The sequence below is a fragment of the Epargyreus clarus genome, unplaced genomic scaffold (genome assembly GCF_041222505.1).
Source record: "Epargyreus clarus isolate Ecla_fem2 unplaced genomic scaffold, WU_Ecla_fem_2.2 ptg000029l, whole genome shotgun sequence".
In the NCBI taxonomy this organism is placed as follows: domain Eukaryota; kingdom Metazoa; phylum Arthropoda; class Insecta; order Lepidoptera; family Hesperiidae; genus Epargyreus; species Epargyreus clarus.
Window position 1 is genome coordinate 7,051,474 of NW_027332235.1, and position 16,867 is coordinate 7,068,340.

Below are 16,867 nucleotides of genomic sequence, written 5' to 3' on the forward strand. Positions count from 1 at the left end.
GAACGAGTTCATTTTGAAAAAAAAAATACACCTCTATATTATTTCACTACCTGATAGTGTCGCTTATAAGGATCAAATTCTGGGAAGTAATGTTATGTGACAAATTAAAGGAAAAGGAAAATTTTGAAGAAAACACGTACTTTTCCATACATTGGCATACTAATCCTCAAGGATTATGCATAACAAATGATTTATGTATAATTCTTTAGAAACATACGTAAGTCATACCATTGAAAAATTTGTTGGTTAATCAACTAATTATTCGATGTTATAACCGTGACATTCGGCTTAGTATGAGAAAGTAATAGTATGGCAAATAAATTACCGCCGTGTTTAGGATTTATTTTTTAATAAAAATAGATAAGTGATAAAATAATATTGTTTTATTGTTTGTTGTTTATAACTACGTTTCAACAGTAAATATGATTTTCTATATCTCTTTGTTTAGTTATCACTCGGATTTGATTCGAAAAAGACATTCTCGCAAATTGGCAATTTTACATCTGTATTAAACGAAACTCCGCTCATAGCAAGTTAAATCTATTATAATGGTCCTAAAAGTAACCTTAACTAAGTCGGACATAAAAATATGAATTCTTGAAGAACAAAACGTCTATTTCGAATGATTTGAAGCATTGAGCAAAAAAATTGTTAATACGCGAAATGTTAAAATTGACGAATGGCGGGAACTTAACTGCCAAATTAATATGAAGAAATATGTATTTTCTTAAAATTGAGGCTTTTCCTTTAGTTTGTCATTTACCATTACTTCCCAGATTTTGATCCTTATAAGCAACACTATCAGATAGTTGAATAATATAGAGGGTGTATTTTTTTTCAAAATGAACTCGTTCGATTCCCGGCTAGGGAAAAAGTTATTTTAAAAAAGTAATGATGCAGTTTTAGTTTTTATCAAAATCGGCCTCGTAACTCCTTTCAGCATTTTTCGCTAATCCTTATAGTTTCGGTTTTGGCCCTGAAGGCCCGTTTTAAAAATTCACCCTGTATAATATAAATTCTATAACAAGTTATTATTAATAAAAGAGCAATTTGTTTAAATCATTTTTTTAAACAATTATGTTCTTATTTAAGAAATTTATTGTAATATTATTGACATATTGTCGGTGTATACTATAAAATAGGATTAAAATCAATTCCCATTTTATATCATAATTCATATAAATTTAATTTGTCTAAGAAACTCAGGAAATCGCGGTCGAATTACGCTTGCTTACAATATTGCTATTTCTGTTAACTTTTTTCCCCCAAAACTTATTTAAAATCTTTCCTTCGAATTAGCAGGATAGAATAATAAATAATAGTAAATTTAGTTTTCTATGTTCTATGTTTTCTAAGTTTGTGCTAATTAAAAGCTGTCTTCTTTATGTATTTGAATCTTTTGTTCCCGGAAACCTTTAAAGTTATTAACAAACAAAGTAGAGGGAATACCATAGTTGCCTAGCGATGCCTAACATTTGAGCTGTCATTCATACTTCGGTGCTATGTGTTTGTATACGGACTTTCTTCTGGCTACCGTTCCTGTTTAAGGGCGGTGAGTGGCCTGAATACCCTGGGTTATGGATACCAAGGGCTCCGGGCTCACCCTCCTTGGGCCTGGGCTTTTTGAGTGAGGATCTGAGTGGAGATCTTGTGATGGTGCTGGCATCGGAGAGGCCTGTCAGGGTGGTTGCTGTGGTGTTCATAGAGGCCACGCTACCATGCCCGTTGGTACTGTAGGGCTTACCCGACGCATCGGTCATTGAGATTCCTGGAACGCAACATCAATTATGATAGATTTAAGAATGAGTGGGGTGTGTCGTTGATATGATAATCTGAAATAATTTACACAACACACTATATTCTATAGTTGTAGAGATAACAGTTAGGAAGCGAAACTAAGCGAACAATAAGGAAAAATTAATATTAATTTGCATATATACAGTTGACATGACATACTAATGACCTTATTTATTTTTCATACAAAATATTAGGTTTTCAAGAGAGTGTAACTAACAGATTTTTCTTGATACTTTTGGTTTTATGTATTATTAACGAAATAAATATTATTAACAAGATGACGTCATATTTTATAATGTTTTAAGATGGTGCATAAAAATAATCGGTCCGCCCTCCTGAGGTGTACGTCATATTGAATTTAGAATAACGTTACTAACCAAACATGTATACAAAATCACAGGTGAATTAATTAGAATTACTTACACATAGGAACTTAAATAAATAATTGTTAAATAAAGTGGCTGCAGTAACGGCCACAGATGCGCCGCTACTGAGGACTAAGCTAGAACGCCTCGGAAAAGTATCTCTTTTACCACACCCTTCAAATCAGTACATTAGCGTTTAACACTGTTGTTATGAGACAGAAATAGGTGTAGCAGTGGTGCCACCAGAGTTGTACCACAAAGGGTTCTTTCTACCACATTCAAATAATTATAAAGAAATAAATTAAAAAACTAAGCCAGCGCGGTGGACAATGGCCTAATCCTTCTCATTCTGAGAGGAGACCCGTGTCCAGCAGTGGGACAGTAATGGATTGATGACGATGACGAAATTAAAAAAGATGTTATAAAAAAGGTTACGTTACCTCTGCCTTCCTTGAACCCCGGATTGTTGATAGTGGTACCCTCCGGTTCTCCTAATGGGTTGGTGGGGTCGCCACCGGCCCGCCGCGAGAACAGCGCATCGTACACAGACATTATGAACAGCAGTGAGTTTAGCACTATGCACACTATCTGAAATGTTACATACAATAACAATATTATATTGTGTCTGTAGTGGACTAAAAGAGGGAGGGGGGCAGAAGGGACGAACTACCCTGGGCTCTCGATCCTGGGAAGTCCTCAAACACAGTTGCTAAATAAAAGGTCGTCAGAACCAATAAATCTGTGAAATGTGTATAAATCAGCGCAAAAAAAATAGATCACCGGAATCATACGTAGGTATTCTTCGGCGAATAACTCTATGGCACATTTGTAATTTTGTAAAATCAAATCATTTTTTTACACTGGGAGCCTCCATTAAAATTTCCGCCCCGGGAATCCGATGATCTTAGTCCGCCACTGTATTGTGTCCTATCGAAAATAAATTCGCATATACGTAGGGCCGTATTTAGAGTTGTAGAGACCAATGATGAACAACCGAAGATGTTGACAGAGCAGATATCTGTAATCAACCTCTCCCTTACCACACCCTTCAAACCAGTACACAGCAGTGCTTAACACTGCTGTTATTATGTAGGAATAGGTGTGACGGTGATGCCGCTGGAGTCGAACCACAGTCGTCCAACCTTTTGACACTCGTATATTGTTCAATCTTAAAACTTGATCCAAAACTGAGTACCAATGGGTAAAAGAGATGTTACCTGAACGTAGAAAGCTTCTCCTCTCTCCAAGTAGAAACCCCTGTCATCACCTTGGATAGCAAACAGACCAGCTGCCGCTATTGACAGCAATGCTGAAAAGTAAAATTGTGATATTATAACAAACTTATTATAAGTATACTACTGTATGAAAGAAATAATTAAAAGCGGAAACTTAGCCAATATTTAATTATGTCCGTTTATGTAAAATATAAATCAATCGCTCTCTTGCTTTATTTACGTCTCTACAGGATCTAATATTTGAAAGTGATCATACGTATGGTTACGAAATTCAGATATTTTTAGCAAAAGGGAATCCCGCAAGGTATGTTATTGGGACCAATATTTCTTTAGATTACTTTTAAGCAAATGAACCCAGTGTTTTTTGTAAAGCTTAAAATGGTTCTTTGGATATAAATATTTCTACTCTATTTTTCGGAAAAATAAAAATTTGGTAATGGAAGGGATCCCGGGATCACGGGAACTTCATTGGGGCCACTATTTTTCCTAATCAACTTACTAGCTAGTAGCGCCAGCGCCAACTTCACCATAACCAGGTGAGTGTACTTGAGGCCGACACGCTCCTTCGAGGAGATCATGGCAAGCTGCAGGATCGACAGGATGCAGAACACACCGAGCACGGTGACACCCACCGCTGCCACCACACCGGCTATGTACACCGCCGCTGTTGAACAAAGAAAAGATAATGTTATATTTTAGGAAATACCTATGTATTTCCTGATTGTACGTGAAGAAAGTTTAACTTTATAACGTCGGGGACTAACTATATGAAATAAAATAATAATAATAAATGAATTAATTATACCGATGTCATCTTAATTGTAACATGGACATTGTGAAGCGTGCGTTTTGTTCATGTATGATATTATTCGAAATATGATTTACCAATTTACTTTTGTTAAATTCGCATATAGATGTGCACTGTGCATCCTTCAAATGATGTCACATTTGCCAAAACTAAGCAATCACAATAGATTTAATAAAATAAATACACATAAATGTCGTAATTACAATCAGATCATACCGCTGCTTACATTTTTACGGATAGAAAATTCGAATAGGATAAAATGTTGCCGTGAGCTTTCATCCTGCCTGTAACACACATACTTTGCCTAAAAGATTTTATCATTGTAAATTTAGTTACGAACAAATCATCATTTGGAAAGGAATATGAATGAATTGTAATAAATATAGAAACGTCGTGCATAGTATGTACGCCGTGGAATTAACGATAATTTAAAATACCACTTCCAGCCAGCTCAGATACCAACAAAGGGAGTGGCTATGGCTACCCAAGCTAATCCTGCAATAACCATTAGCTAGACGTTTGTTTTGATAACAAATCCGTTTTGTGTTTGCTAAAGTTCTATTTTCTTATCCAAATCTGATCGACGTCTTTCGCGATCGTCATCATATTATGGTTTGATACAGAAAGGGTTTCGGATTCGATTCCTGCCCAGAAATATCCGAATGATGATTATTGATTTCTTCTAAGATGTTTGTATATTTGTATTTTTCTATCGTATTTTCTAATGTGGAGATTTCTATTCTGGAGTCATCTGCGTAGAAAGGGGTCACCCCTGGCCAGAGCGACATCTAAATAATGAGTTCTGGATCAGCGTATTTATGTATTTTTATTTGTCTTTGTGTATGATCATGGCAGCCACGACACAGGAAATAGACTAGTGTGGGGCTGTATGGAGAGCGTCTTTTTAAGAATAAAAAACTTGGGATATTTTGTTCACACAAATGAACCTCGCAAAAGTGACTTTAGTCCGTTACGGTACAGATGTTTTGTATGGAATTCTAAAGTGTTGCAGCCTCACCGAATAATCTGTTAAGCTGTTGTTGCAGCTTAAACAGTACGCCATTAGGTCAATGGTTACGCAAAATTACGTGGCATTTTGACGACAGTGGTGGTCACTATATCAGTCTGTCATACAGGGGTTCAGAGTTCGATTGTTGGTCAGACAGATATGTAAATGAATTTAGATTTTTCTTCTGGTCGAAGGGGTTTGTTTGTATCTTTGTGTGTCCATAGCATCCACAACACAAAATATTAGCGTCTACCAGTGTACATTAGGGGCTACCAGCGTAGAATGCGTCGTTTTCTATTTTCAAAATATATTTTTCAGAGTTGCCTACATACTCGCATGGCTCGACTCCGGAGGCGTTTACTCCTCAGGGCAACGCTTCTATGGCCGAGCTTACGTAGGATTCTTATGTTTTCTGGATTGATGACAAATAGGCAGTAGTAGCCACTTACCATCAGGTGGAATAAATAGTACCTATATAAAAATATAGAATTTTGATTATATATTTTTTCATTTACTTTGGTGTTTTTCTTTAATATAAAGCCTTTAAGCTTGTACGATTTAAATATACGAAAACAACGAAATATAACGAAACATTCACTTTCAAGCGAACATAAGTCTGTTGTTTTAATACAACATATAACATTTTACATACCATTATAAATTCATTAAAACAGGATTACTTACATAGAACGACAGATATTTATGGAACTTTCATGCATATATTTATCGCATTGACAATAAACACTCCATTAACTAAGTCTTATTATCACATATACGAGTAACTAGTAAAGCTTCAAAACTTTCACAGTGTAGAACAGTACTTAGCACTCCGCTCTGTTAGGGACTAAACTTAAATCACTCACAGAAATCATTAACATATTGTATTGCCTATATAGTATCGAAAATAGATTGCGTAAAAATATTTACATTTTTTCAGTGTATACTAACATCGATAATATAATTTAAACATGAAAGTTATTGTTTTTCAAAAAAATGATAACACTACTTAAAACGTTTGTTTTTAAAGACTTTTCCGTTTTATCATTTAATTTAACTAGTAAACTTTACACAACAGTTACAAATGACACTTTATTTAACCACTTTATAGTACATCGGTAAAAAAAAAACACTGATTTATTTATAAAAATTAATAAAAAAAAGTTTTTTTTTCACACTTGCCCTATCAACTCGACGCGACACACGACAGACTGACACGTCTGTCACAGCTCATGATCCTGAGTCACGGCGAACACAACTTTCCTCTTACTCACTGTTTCACAAACGCGACCACATATCCTGCGGACCTGTGCCCGGCGTGCATACTAAATGATCGTCTTGTTTTGTTAGACGATGCTATGAATAGTAATTTATGTATTCTTAATGCACTTTGATGTGACCGGAGCATTGATGCTGGTGGACGGAAAAAAATTGAGGCCACTCGTCCGGGAACAGATTTTTTTGAAAGCCTATTCGAAAACAATAGGCGATTCTTATTTTACACGCAACTAATTATTACTATTATTGTCTTGGGTTTCTTGGAATATATAGATAAGTATATTGTTAAATATATTGCAACGTTAAATGTTTTTTGTACTATTGTAAGTTTGGTTTCAAAGTTTTAATGTCACACGCATCTTAAATTTGGTAAATATTCCTTTAGTGTACTCTTCATTCACTTCGCGGAACCCTTAAAAATAATTTTAAAATTACATTTAAGGATTACCTGTAAAAATAATTTTAAAAATATTTTTAAGAGTGTTTTTATTTTTACCGTTTTTTATTTTACTTATAACTCATTCATTTTTATTAAATAACCCTGTTCAGAGCTTTACGGTCCAAGTCCAGAATTTATGTGTTTTTGTGACTAATTAAAAGTGTAATGCGGTATTTACATAATTATTTGGGTCGGTTTTCAAGGTTGTCGGTGTTGTAGTGTTACATGCTTCAGGTCATTTAGCAAATGTTGCCATTTAACTAATGACTGTTAATGAAATCCTGTCTTTCATGAATACGCAACGTGAGTAGACATTATGACACTTTGACATGACACAATATTAGGTGTGATTAGGAAATAATTTATGAGAAACAAATGTAAATTACTTATTGTTAATGACCTCATTAATGGTATATTACTCTTAATCGGTTCATCCAATGTGCTCCTTCTAAGTGCATTTTGCATAGTTCGATAATGGGTTCCCCTAGAAAGGGAGATATCACACTACCCATACTTGTAAATATTTTTAAGAGTATTAACAGGGTCCCATTATAATAGATTGATATATTGATATAGATGTTAAACGTGGATACGTAGTAGGATTACGGGTAATCATTGTTTTATTATGATAAACTTTGACAACTAGTAATAGTTCAGTGGTATTAAATGAAGCCCCCCTCTCCGAAGCCCCGGGTTACGAATCTCAGTTACGATTTTTAAGTTATTCACGTACGTATTGCTTATTTATTATTAATTACTGATCATTTACAGCATACCTCGACGTGTAACGTAAACTTACTAATAACGTATTTGAAAGTGTACAAAATCCTACAATACTACCACAAATATGCATTATCTAACTAAAGTCTATTTGGTTAGGCCGCCTCGTCGATACAGTTATTTCAATCTGAAGACTTCTCCAAACGAATACCAAGCACAAATGCATTATCACTCATCTCGCGATTATGGCGCGTGAAATTGCTACGCTAAAAAAATATCGTACTCGTACAAATATTTGGAATGCTATACACATCATTGTAAAATGATTTTACATCTGATGTCATTCTTATTGTGGAACTGATATTGGTCGAACTGAAAAAATTTATACTTTTTGTACGAAAAGTCATACATTTTTGTACATTGGCGAATATTTTTCTTTCGTGTTTCTCAGGCGTAGTATTGTACAGTATTAACTAATATTGTAGAATATAGTAGAGGTGTGTTAACTGGTTAGTAAAATAAATATTATATACTGATTCTATACAGTTCTGTAGTTCGGTGGAAGAGTATATTGTGGATACGGGCTCTTCACAGGAATAACAACGCATCTCTGATCAGCTTCAGGTAAAGCGCTTATTGTATACGGAGGTGGTTTCAGATATTCATGGCGGCAGTGGCCACCTACCACCAGATGAACTACAAGCTCGTTCAGTACTTCAATCACATTATAACAAAAAGTTCTCTTATGTAAGCCATGTACGCTGCGATCTACTGTAAGGTTTACCTGCCTGCGCAGGTTCACCTGTACAGGTCTATTCCCACATACAGTACGGTGTACCTACGCAGGTATATCTGCACAGGTAGACCTCTCCGGTGCACCGTAGTGTGTATGGCAGGCATAACACAGCTCTCAGGGTTATCAATGAACTTCTGACAGACTAGAGATACGACTCGCTTTTTATTTCCATTTTTACATTTCAAGTTAGTCATAGATGTCAGCTAGTTAGTAAAAAGCAACAATGAAATACCCGTGCATGCTAATAGTCAAACAATAGAATCGTAAAAAGCCGCCGTCCGCTGTCGTGACAATAGCGTGACATTGGAACTGCATCCACTTGTGTCTAATCACCGGTGGTTTCCATTGCACGAGATGCAACTTCGTTGGATAATTGCTTTATTAAATAACTAGCCAGCCTCCGCTATGGAGTAGCTCGTTTTATATTCAGGTAAGATAAAACAAATTCCTTTGGCTTTTTATAATATAGGAATAGCAGACGAACGTGCAGTCCACTTGATGGTAAGTGGCTACTGCCGCCCATGGACATGTAATCAATCCTAAATAGAATTATATATTCCTACCTGAGGTCGACCACAGATGCGCCGCTACCCCTGAGGACTAAGCTGGAACGCTTCGAAAAAGTAAATCTCCTTACCACACCCTTAAAACCAGAACACAGCAGCTTGTCGATACTGTTATTAGGCAGAAATAGGTGTGGCGGTGGTGTCTCCGGAGTCGAACCACAAAGGTCGATTTTCTCTCCTTTAAAATCACCGAAAGATACTAAAACATTTGGGACTAGGTAATTTTTAATTGACAGTTATTAACGTTAACTTACACAGCAAGTATACAGAAATGTACTGTAAACAACATTTATTTATGTATAAACATGATATTTATACACATGATGTATGCGTTGTACATATGTTCTATACTACGTTATTACGATAAGAGTGATGTCATCTAACATGTCAATATTAATAAAGATTGTGTTTCAGCGAAGGTTGCAACGTGGGTGCGTTTATAAGGAAGTACTCATCAGGGCACCGGATAAAGGACAAAGGACCGGGAAGAATGGACAATTGAATGGCTTCCACCCTAGTACCCATACGATCGCAAAATGTGGTTTTTATAATATTGTTTTGACGAATATGCCAAAATTCATCTTTTATAAGGATTGGCGCAATGGACTTCCGTTTCGTGATTAAAATTTCAAAACTAAAACTGCTACAAAAAGCAAAATGTGCCGCAATGGCGGACTTGATGTAGTAAAAAGTAAAGCACTAAACATCTATGGACGACTGGCGTAGGGGAGAGTATACCATCATCACCATACCAGTCTGATGCGCAGTGGGTTTCGAGTTCGATGTTCAGCCTGACATACATCGAAATTATGAATTTAGACTAGGTATCGCTTGTGTGCGCTCGCTGCTAAAGCAGCTCGCGAAACGGTTGTCTTCTTTAGTTTTGCGTGCAAAATTTTTTACATTTTTTACCCGATATTGAAGTTTTATTAATTCTGTTTGGGGCTGTTTGGAAAAGATATGAGTTAATATTTGCAAATTACCAAGAATTTGGGTCGTGATTTTTTTATCTATAAGCCATACATTTTAAAGACATAATAAGGAGACAAAAGCTTGAAATATTATATACAAAAATAACTATTTATAAAAATTGTTATTTCTTGTATGACAACACTAAAATATTTTTTTACCAAAATGTGTAGTCTATTAGTACATAAAAACGCGTCATACATTATTTCTATATATTATATTATCTATATTAATTCTATACTTATAATAAATCTGTAGAGAGGTCAATTCTGTACAAGAAATATATTTCCAAAATAACTATCAGAGGATATTTAGGGATCGATACTGATGTCAAGAATGCAATCATTAAAATTTTTGTCTGTCTGTCTATATAACCGTTATAGAAAAAAAAACTACTCGACGGATTTTAACGAAACTTGATACAATTATTTTTCATACTCCTGAGCTGGTTATGGTATACTTTTCATCACGCTACAATCAATAGGAGCAGAGCAGTGCAGAAAATATACCTCTTATACTATATCCTTCTTTTGTAAATCGTATATCATATTTATCCTGTCCATCCTTTGAAAATATCCAAATATACCTAATAGATTATGGCCCTTCTTTAGTAAATCTTATATTTTACCCCTCTTTTAAAGTCACAAAAATGTTGAAGATTAATACATTTTGTATCCTTTATTTGAGTACATACCATATCCACAAAATCTGTGTCTGTGTCTGTTAATAAATAATTGTAAATTAATACGTAAGAAGAAGAATCTAACATCTTACGCCCCTTCCTGCTATGTGCATGGTAGAGCTACACTCCAAAAAGAATAATCACGGGTAAAATTCATATAGGTAACTTAAGCCACAAACAATTTAACACATACAACGAATTAAACTAAAATAAATAGAATACTCAAAAACTCAAGTCATAAAAAAATTTCAAACCAGTTATAGCTTTCTCAACATACCAATAAGTTAGCTCATTAAGATTAAATCATATACATTTTTAAACGACTCATAAATTAATTCCGAAATATATACTTATAAACCCTGTAACCGATAACCATCAAATTCTCTCCAAATAATCTAAACAATTTGTCTTGCTTTTCTTCTTTCATATCTTATGACTCGTAATTCTTCTCCTTCGAAATGGTAACAGGTGCTTTTAATACTTTAGTGTTGAATGCCCAGTCCGTTATTATTACATTCCAAAGACCACAGGTATTCTTCATTGTTTAATCCAATATTAACATGAAAACAAAAATAAAACTTGCAATTAATTCTATTTAAAAATGTAAGTAAGTAAGTACAAGCTGTAACCATACTTTTCCAATTGTCCGTAACGTAATGGACACTTAGGAATAGAACAAACTTTCTATAACCTAATCCCATTATTATTATACGGATAATATAATGTTAAACAATATAACATGGATAATTTTAAAATTCAATAATTACTTTCGGATATTATCCGCACAATGAACCCTAGTAAATATTTAACATATACTCCAAAACGTGAGGTGTTAAATGTATCACGAAATATTAATAATTTGAAGCCTGCAAAAGTTGTCTTATAACATTAAAGTTCTTCTAAACAAATATAACATTTGCTCATAACAACGGTACTGCCATTTTATATCTCGACTGTGTAAGTAAGAACTTCTAATATAGTGTTATTATGATTTATATCAAATTAAGGTAAAATGAAAACAAAAACATTTGACCCAAAATCAAATCAAATTCCTGAAAAACGCCCGGCTAGGCTTACTATATATCTATTTAATAAACTCAGATAGCAAACTTAAAACAATCTGTGCCAACCAACATTTGTATCGATTCTTAATTTTTTGTATTTAAATATATCGAATAAATTAACTTACGCAGTTTTACGCACCCGATCCCACTGGCTGAATTGTTGGGGGTATCTCCAATGGAAGACTTGAATCAACCTAGTTATTTTTATTTATTTCCAAGACCTCCACAAACATCGTCCTTGACATCTGCCGTTTCCCGCCATAATACCCTTTTGTTTTTTTTTTTAAATCACGAATACAGCGTTACAGCCAATTAAATATGTGGCCAGTATTATTTTTCGAGTGAAAGGTTTTAAACTAATTTTAATTTTATTTATTTTTATAATGTTAATAATGTCTCGCCTGTCTATCTCGCTCTAACACATACGTATACTATGCTCTGACTCTTTCGGATTGCCAATCTATTAGTATAATATATCTATGGTTCAAACTGTTAGTAGCTAACAACGCCACGTATTAGGTAATAACATCAAAAGGAGACAACAGTTTTAAATATTACATACAAAGATGCATGCGTATAAAAAATATTATTTTGTGTACGGCACCACTGATTTTTTTTTTTACCACAATGTGAAATCTATTAATACCTACAAACGCATCGTACATTTTAATGTTGTCAAAATATACAACAGCTTGAAATATTTAATAGAAAATACATATGTATGAAAATTATTATTTTTTGTATGGCCACACTAAAATATTATTTTATAAAAATGTGCAGAATATTAGTACTTACAAACGCCCCATACATTCTAAAGATATCAACAGAAGACAATAGCTTGAAATATTGCATACAAAAATACATATATATGAAAATTATTATTTGTTGTATGGCAACACTTAAATATTTTGTTACCAAAATGTGAAGTCTATTAGTACCTACAATCGTGTCATACATTACAAGATTGTCAAAAATATACAAAAGCTTGAAATATTACATACAAAAATGCATATGTATGAAAATTATTATTTTTTGTATGGGAACACTGAAATATTATTTTACCCAAATGTTAATACTTCTAGTATCTATAAACGCCTCATACATTGGAATGACATCAAAAGGAAACAACAGCTTGAAATATGACACATAAAAATGCACTTGTATGAAAATTATTATTTTTTGTATGGCAACACTGAAATATTTTGTTACACATTGGTACAGTCTATAAGTGCTATTAAGCGCCTCATACAAAAAAATGACGTCAAATGGTGGCAACAGCTTGAAATCTTCGATAATCCTGTAGAAAATGCATTTGTATGAAAACATTTTTTTTGTATATGGCAACATTGGATTTTCGATTTTTTACATAGGGTCCATTTAAATTAAAAAATATCTCCCATACATTCCTTATATGCTCTGTCCACGGTTTCCGCCCAAGTACTCAAAAAGTGAAAATCATGAAAAAAAATTCTGTATCCCAGTGTTGCCAGTCGATTAAGACGAAAATGGTCAAATGTCATTACGGCACCCATAAAAAATTGTCCTGTGAAAAAATTTAATTAAAAATATTTCTCCTTCTACTTTTCACATTTTTGAATGAAAAGTTCCAAAAAATGTATGAACATAGAAAAAAAAAACTTTACCTGGCAACACTTCGAGCCGAGCTCCATGACCGCCCCATAAAAAGCGACTCGCTCAAATGTTGTCAACCTCAAAATATTTCACTTCGAAAAATGCATTTTTTCGTACATTTTACAAAGTGGCTGATACAAGGTCCGCCATCTGGTTAAAAAAATATGACACTGCCATATGATAAAATTGAGGCTACACTCCGGCCAATAAAACAAAAATCTCGAAAAAATATTAATAATACCACCGCGCTACGGCCCCACAAACACACCTCGAAAAATGAAAGATTTCAAACTCAAATATCTCGGCGGCCATCTTGTTTTTCCAATTTTTTCTAATTTTATCGTAACAGTCGTCCCACAATTAGGCGAAAATGACATCAATCTCAGGTAGGCGCGCAGAGTAAAAAAAAAGTTGAAAATCGCAGGAAGGCCGCCATCTTGAATTTTGTATGTTTCCCATTTTTCCTATAACCACAATAATATACCGAAAAAATATCTCATACATTATTACTACCCCCCACCAATAGTTTAGGTTGGGCTACTCGAAATGTCAAAAAAGTGAAAAAAAAAATCTAGTTCCCAGTGTTGCCAGTTTATTTGGATGAAAATGGTCAAATGTCATTACGACCCCCCTGACAAATATCCATGTAAAATATTTTCATTAAAAATGTTTCTCCTTCTACTTTTTACATTTTTGAATGGAAAGTTCCAAAAAAAGTATGAACAAAGAAAAAAAAACCTAAGCCTGGCAACACTTCAAGTCACGCTCCACAACCGCCCCATACAAGGCGATTCGCTGAAATGTTGCCAACCTCAAAATATTTCACTTCAAAAAATGCATTTTTTCATACATTTTACGAATTGCCTGACGAACGATCCGCCATCTGGTTAAAAAATTAAATAAATCCAATTTGGTAAAATTAAGCATATATCCGAGAAAAAAAACGAAAAAAATAAAAAAAATATTTAAAAAAACACATCAGTGCCACCCCGCGAACACACCTCGAAAAATGAAAAATTTCAAACTCAAGTATCTCGGCGGCCATCTTGTTTTTTCAACTTTTTCTAATTTCATCGTATCAGTCGCCCTCAAGTTAGCCGGAAACGATACCGATCTTGGTTAGGTGCAAAATAAAAAAAAAAGTTGCCCAATCCAGCTCGGCCGCCATCTTGAATTTTGAAAGTTTCAGATTTTTCCCATAGACACGGAGGCAAATAAAAAATTCCACTCATACATCAAACCCACCCCCCACCACTCCTTCAGGTCGAGGAAGTCGATTTTTCGTAAAACTGAAAAAAAATTCCTGCGGCCAGTGTTGCCAGTTGACATCGACGAAAATGGTCAAATGTCATTACGACAGTCAAAAAAAATATTCCAGTGAAAAATTTTCATCAAAAATATTTCTCCTTCTACTTTTCACATTTTTGAATAAAAAGTTTGAAAAATTGTAAGAGTGGGGAGAAAAAAACTCAAACCTGGCAACACTTCGGACCGAGCCCCACGACCGCCCCGAACAAACCAAATCGCTCAAACGTTGCCAACCTCCGAATATTTCACTTCAAAAAATCCGTTTTTTCATACATTTTACAAATCGCCTAACAGACGACCCGCCATCTTGTTGAAAAAAATAAATAATTCCGATTTGGCAAAATTGAGGATATATCCGAGAAAATTTAAAAAAATGGCAACAAAATATTAAAAAACCCAAGAGATACGACCTCCCAAAAACACCTCGAAAATTGAAAAATTTCAAACTCAAATATCTCGGCGGCCATCTTGGTTTTTCATTTTTTTCCAATTTCATCGTAACACCCACCCGAATATTATTCGAAAAAGAAACAAACATCAGCATAAAGTCAATAAATAAAAAAGTTAAAAATTTTAAATCGGCCGCCATCTTGAATCTATGGCATCTCATATTTTTCCCTTTGCCTCGGGGGGGAGAGGAGAAAACCCGCCATAGACAACAAAGTCGCTCCTCGCCGGCATCATGGAGAACGGCATGTCAGTCAGTCAGTGGTAAGTTCAGGATTATATATATATAACTAGGTATCGCTTGTGTGCGCTCGCTGCTAAAGCAGCTCGCGAAACGGTTGTCTTCTTTAGTTTTGCAAATTTTTTTTACATTTTTTCCCCTATATTGAAGTTTTATTCATTCTGTTTGGGGCTGTTTGGAAAAGATATGAGTTAATATTTGCAAAATACCAAGAATGGTCGTGATTTTTTTGTCTATAAGCCATACATTTTAAAGACATAATAAGGAGACAAAAGCTTGAAATATTACATACAAAAATAACTATTTATAAAAATTGTTATTTCTTGTATGACAACACTAAAATATTTTTTTACCAAAATGTGTAGTCTATTAGTACATACAAACGCGTCATACATTATTTCTATATATTATATTATCTATATTAATTCTATACTTATAATAAATCTGTAGAGAGGTCAATTCTGTACAAGAAATATATTTCCAAAATAACTATCAGGGGGTATTTAGGGATCGATACTGATGTCAAGAATGCAATCATTAAAATTTTTGTCTGTCTGTCTATATAACCGTTATAGAAAAAAAAACTACTCGACGGATTTTAACGAAACTTGATACAATTATTTTTCATACTCCTGAGCTGGTTATAGTATACTTTTCATCACGCTACAATCAATAGGAGCAGAGCAGTGCAGAAAATATACCTCTTACATTATATCCTTCTTTTGTAAATCGTATATCATATTCATCCTGTCCATCCTTTGAAAATATCCAAATATACCTAATAGATTATGGCCCTTCTTTAGTAAATCTTATATTTTACTCCTCTTTTAAAGTCACAAAAATGTTGAAGATTAATACATTTTGTATCCTTTACTTGACTACATACTACATCCACAAAATCTGTGTCTGTGTCTGTTAATAAATAATTATACATTAATACGTAAGAAGAGAATCTAACATCTTACGCCCCTTCCTGCTATGTGCATGGTAGGGCTACACTCCAAAAAGAATAATCACGGGTAAAATTCATATAGGTAACTTAAGCCACAAATAATTTAACACATACAACCAATTAAACTCAAATAAATAGAATACTCCAAAACTCAAGTCATAAAAAAAATTCAAACCAGTTATTGCTTTCTCAACATACCAATAAGTTAGCTCATTAAGATTAAATCATATACATTTTTAAACGACTCATAAATTAATTCCGAAATATATACTTATAAACCCTGTAACCGATTTTTTGTATGGCAGCACTGAAATATATTTTCACCCAAATGTTCAAACCATAGATATATTATCCTACTGACGTAGGGTTCAAACTGTTAGTAGCTAACAACGCCACGTATTAGGTAATAACTTCAAAAGGAGACAACAGTTTTAAATATTACATACAAAGATGCATGCGTATAAAAAATATTATTTTGTGTACGGCACCACTGTTTTTTTTTTACCACAATGTGAAATCTATTGATACCTACAAACGCATCGTACATTTTAATGTTGTCAAA

The 16,867-nt window shown here is 34.0% G+C and overlaps 1 protein-coding gene across 2 annotated transcripts in view; it reads right to left on the bottom strand.

Moving 5' to 3' along the window:
• Positions 1-1,011: 1,011 nt before the first annotated feature.
• The window catches only part of LOC140754518 (uncharacterized), a 55,677-nt gene continuing 39,821 nt past the window's right edge, over positions 1,012-16,867 (bottom strand). For both annotated transcript variants that reach the window (XM_073089545.1, XM_073089544.1), the window contains 4 exons: positions 3,897-4,061; positions 3,380-3,471; positions 2,603-2,750; positions 1,012-1,768 (listed from right to left, as the gene is read on the bottom strand). In XM_073089545.1, the coding sequence (XP_072945646.1) occupies positions 1,488-1,768; positions 2,603-2,750; positions 3,380-3,471; positions 3,897-4,061 (686 nt within the window). In that variant the 3' untranslated portion in view covers positions 1,012-1,487. The remainder of the gene's footprint in view (positions 1,769-2,602; positions 2,751-3,379; positions 3,472-3,896; positions 4,062-16,867) is intronic.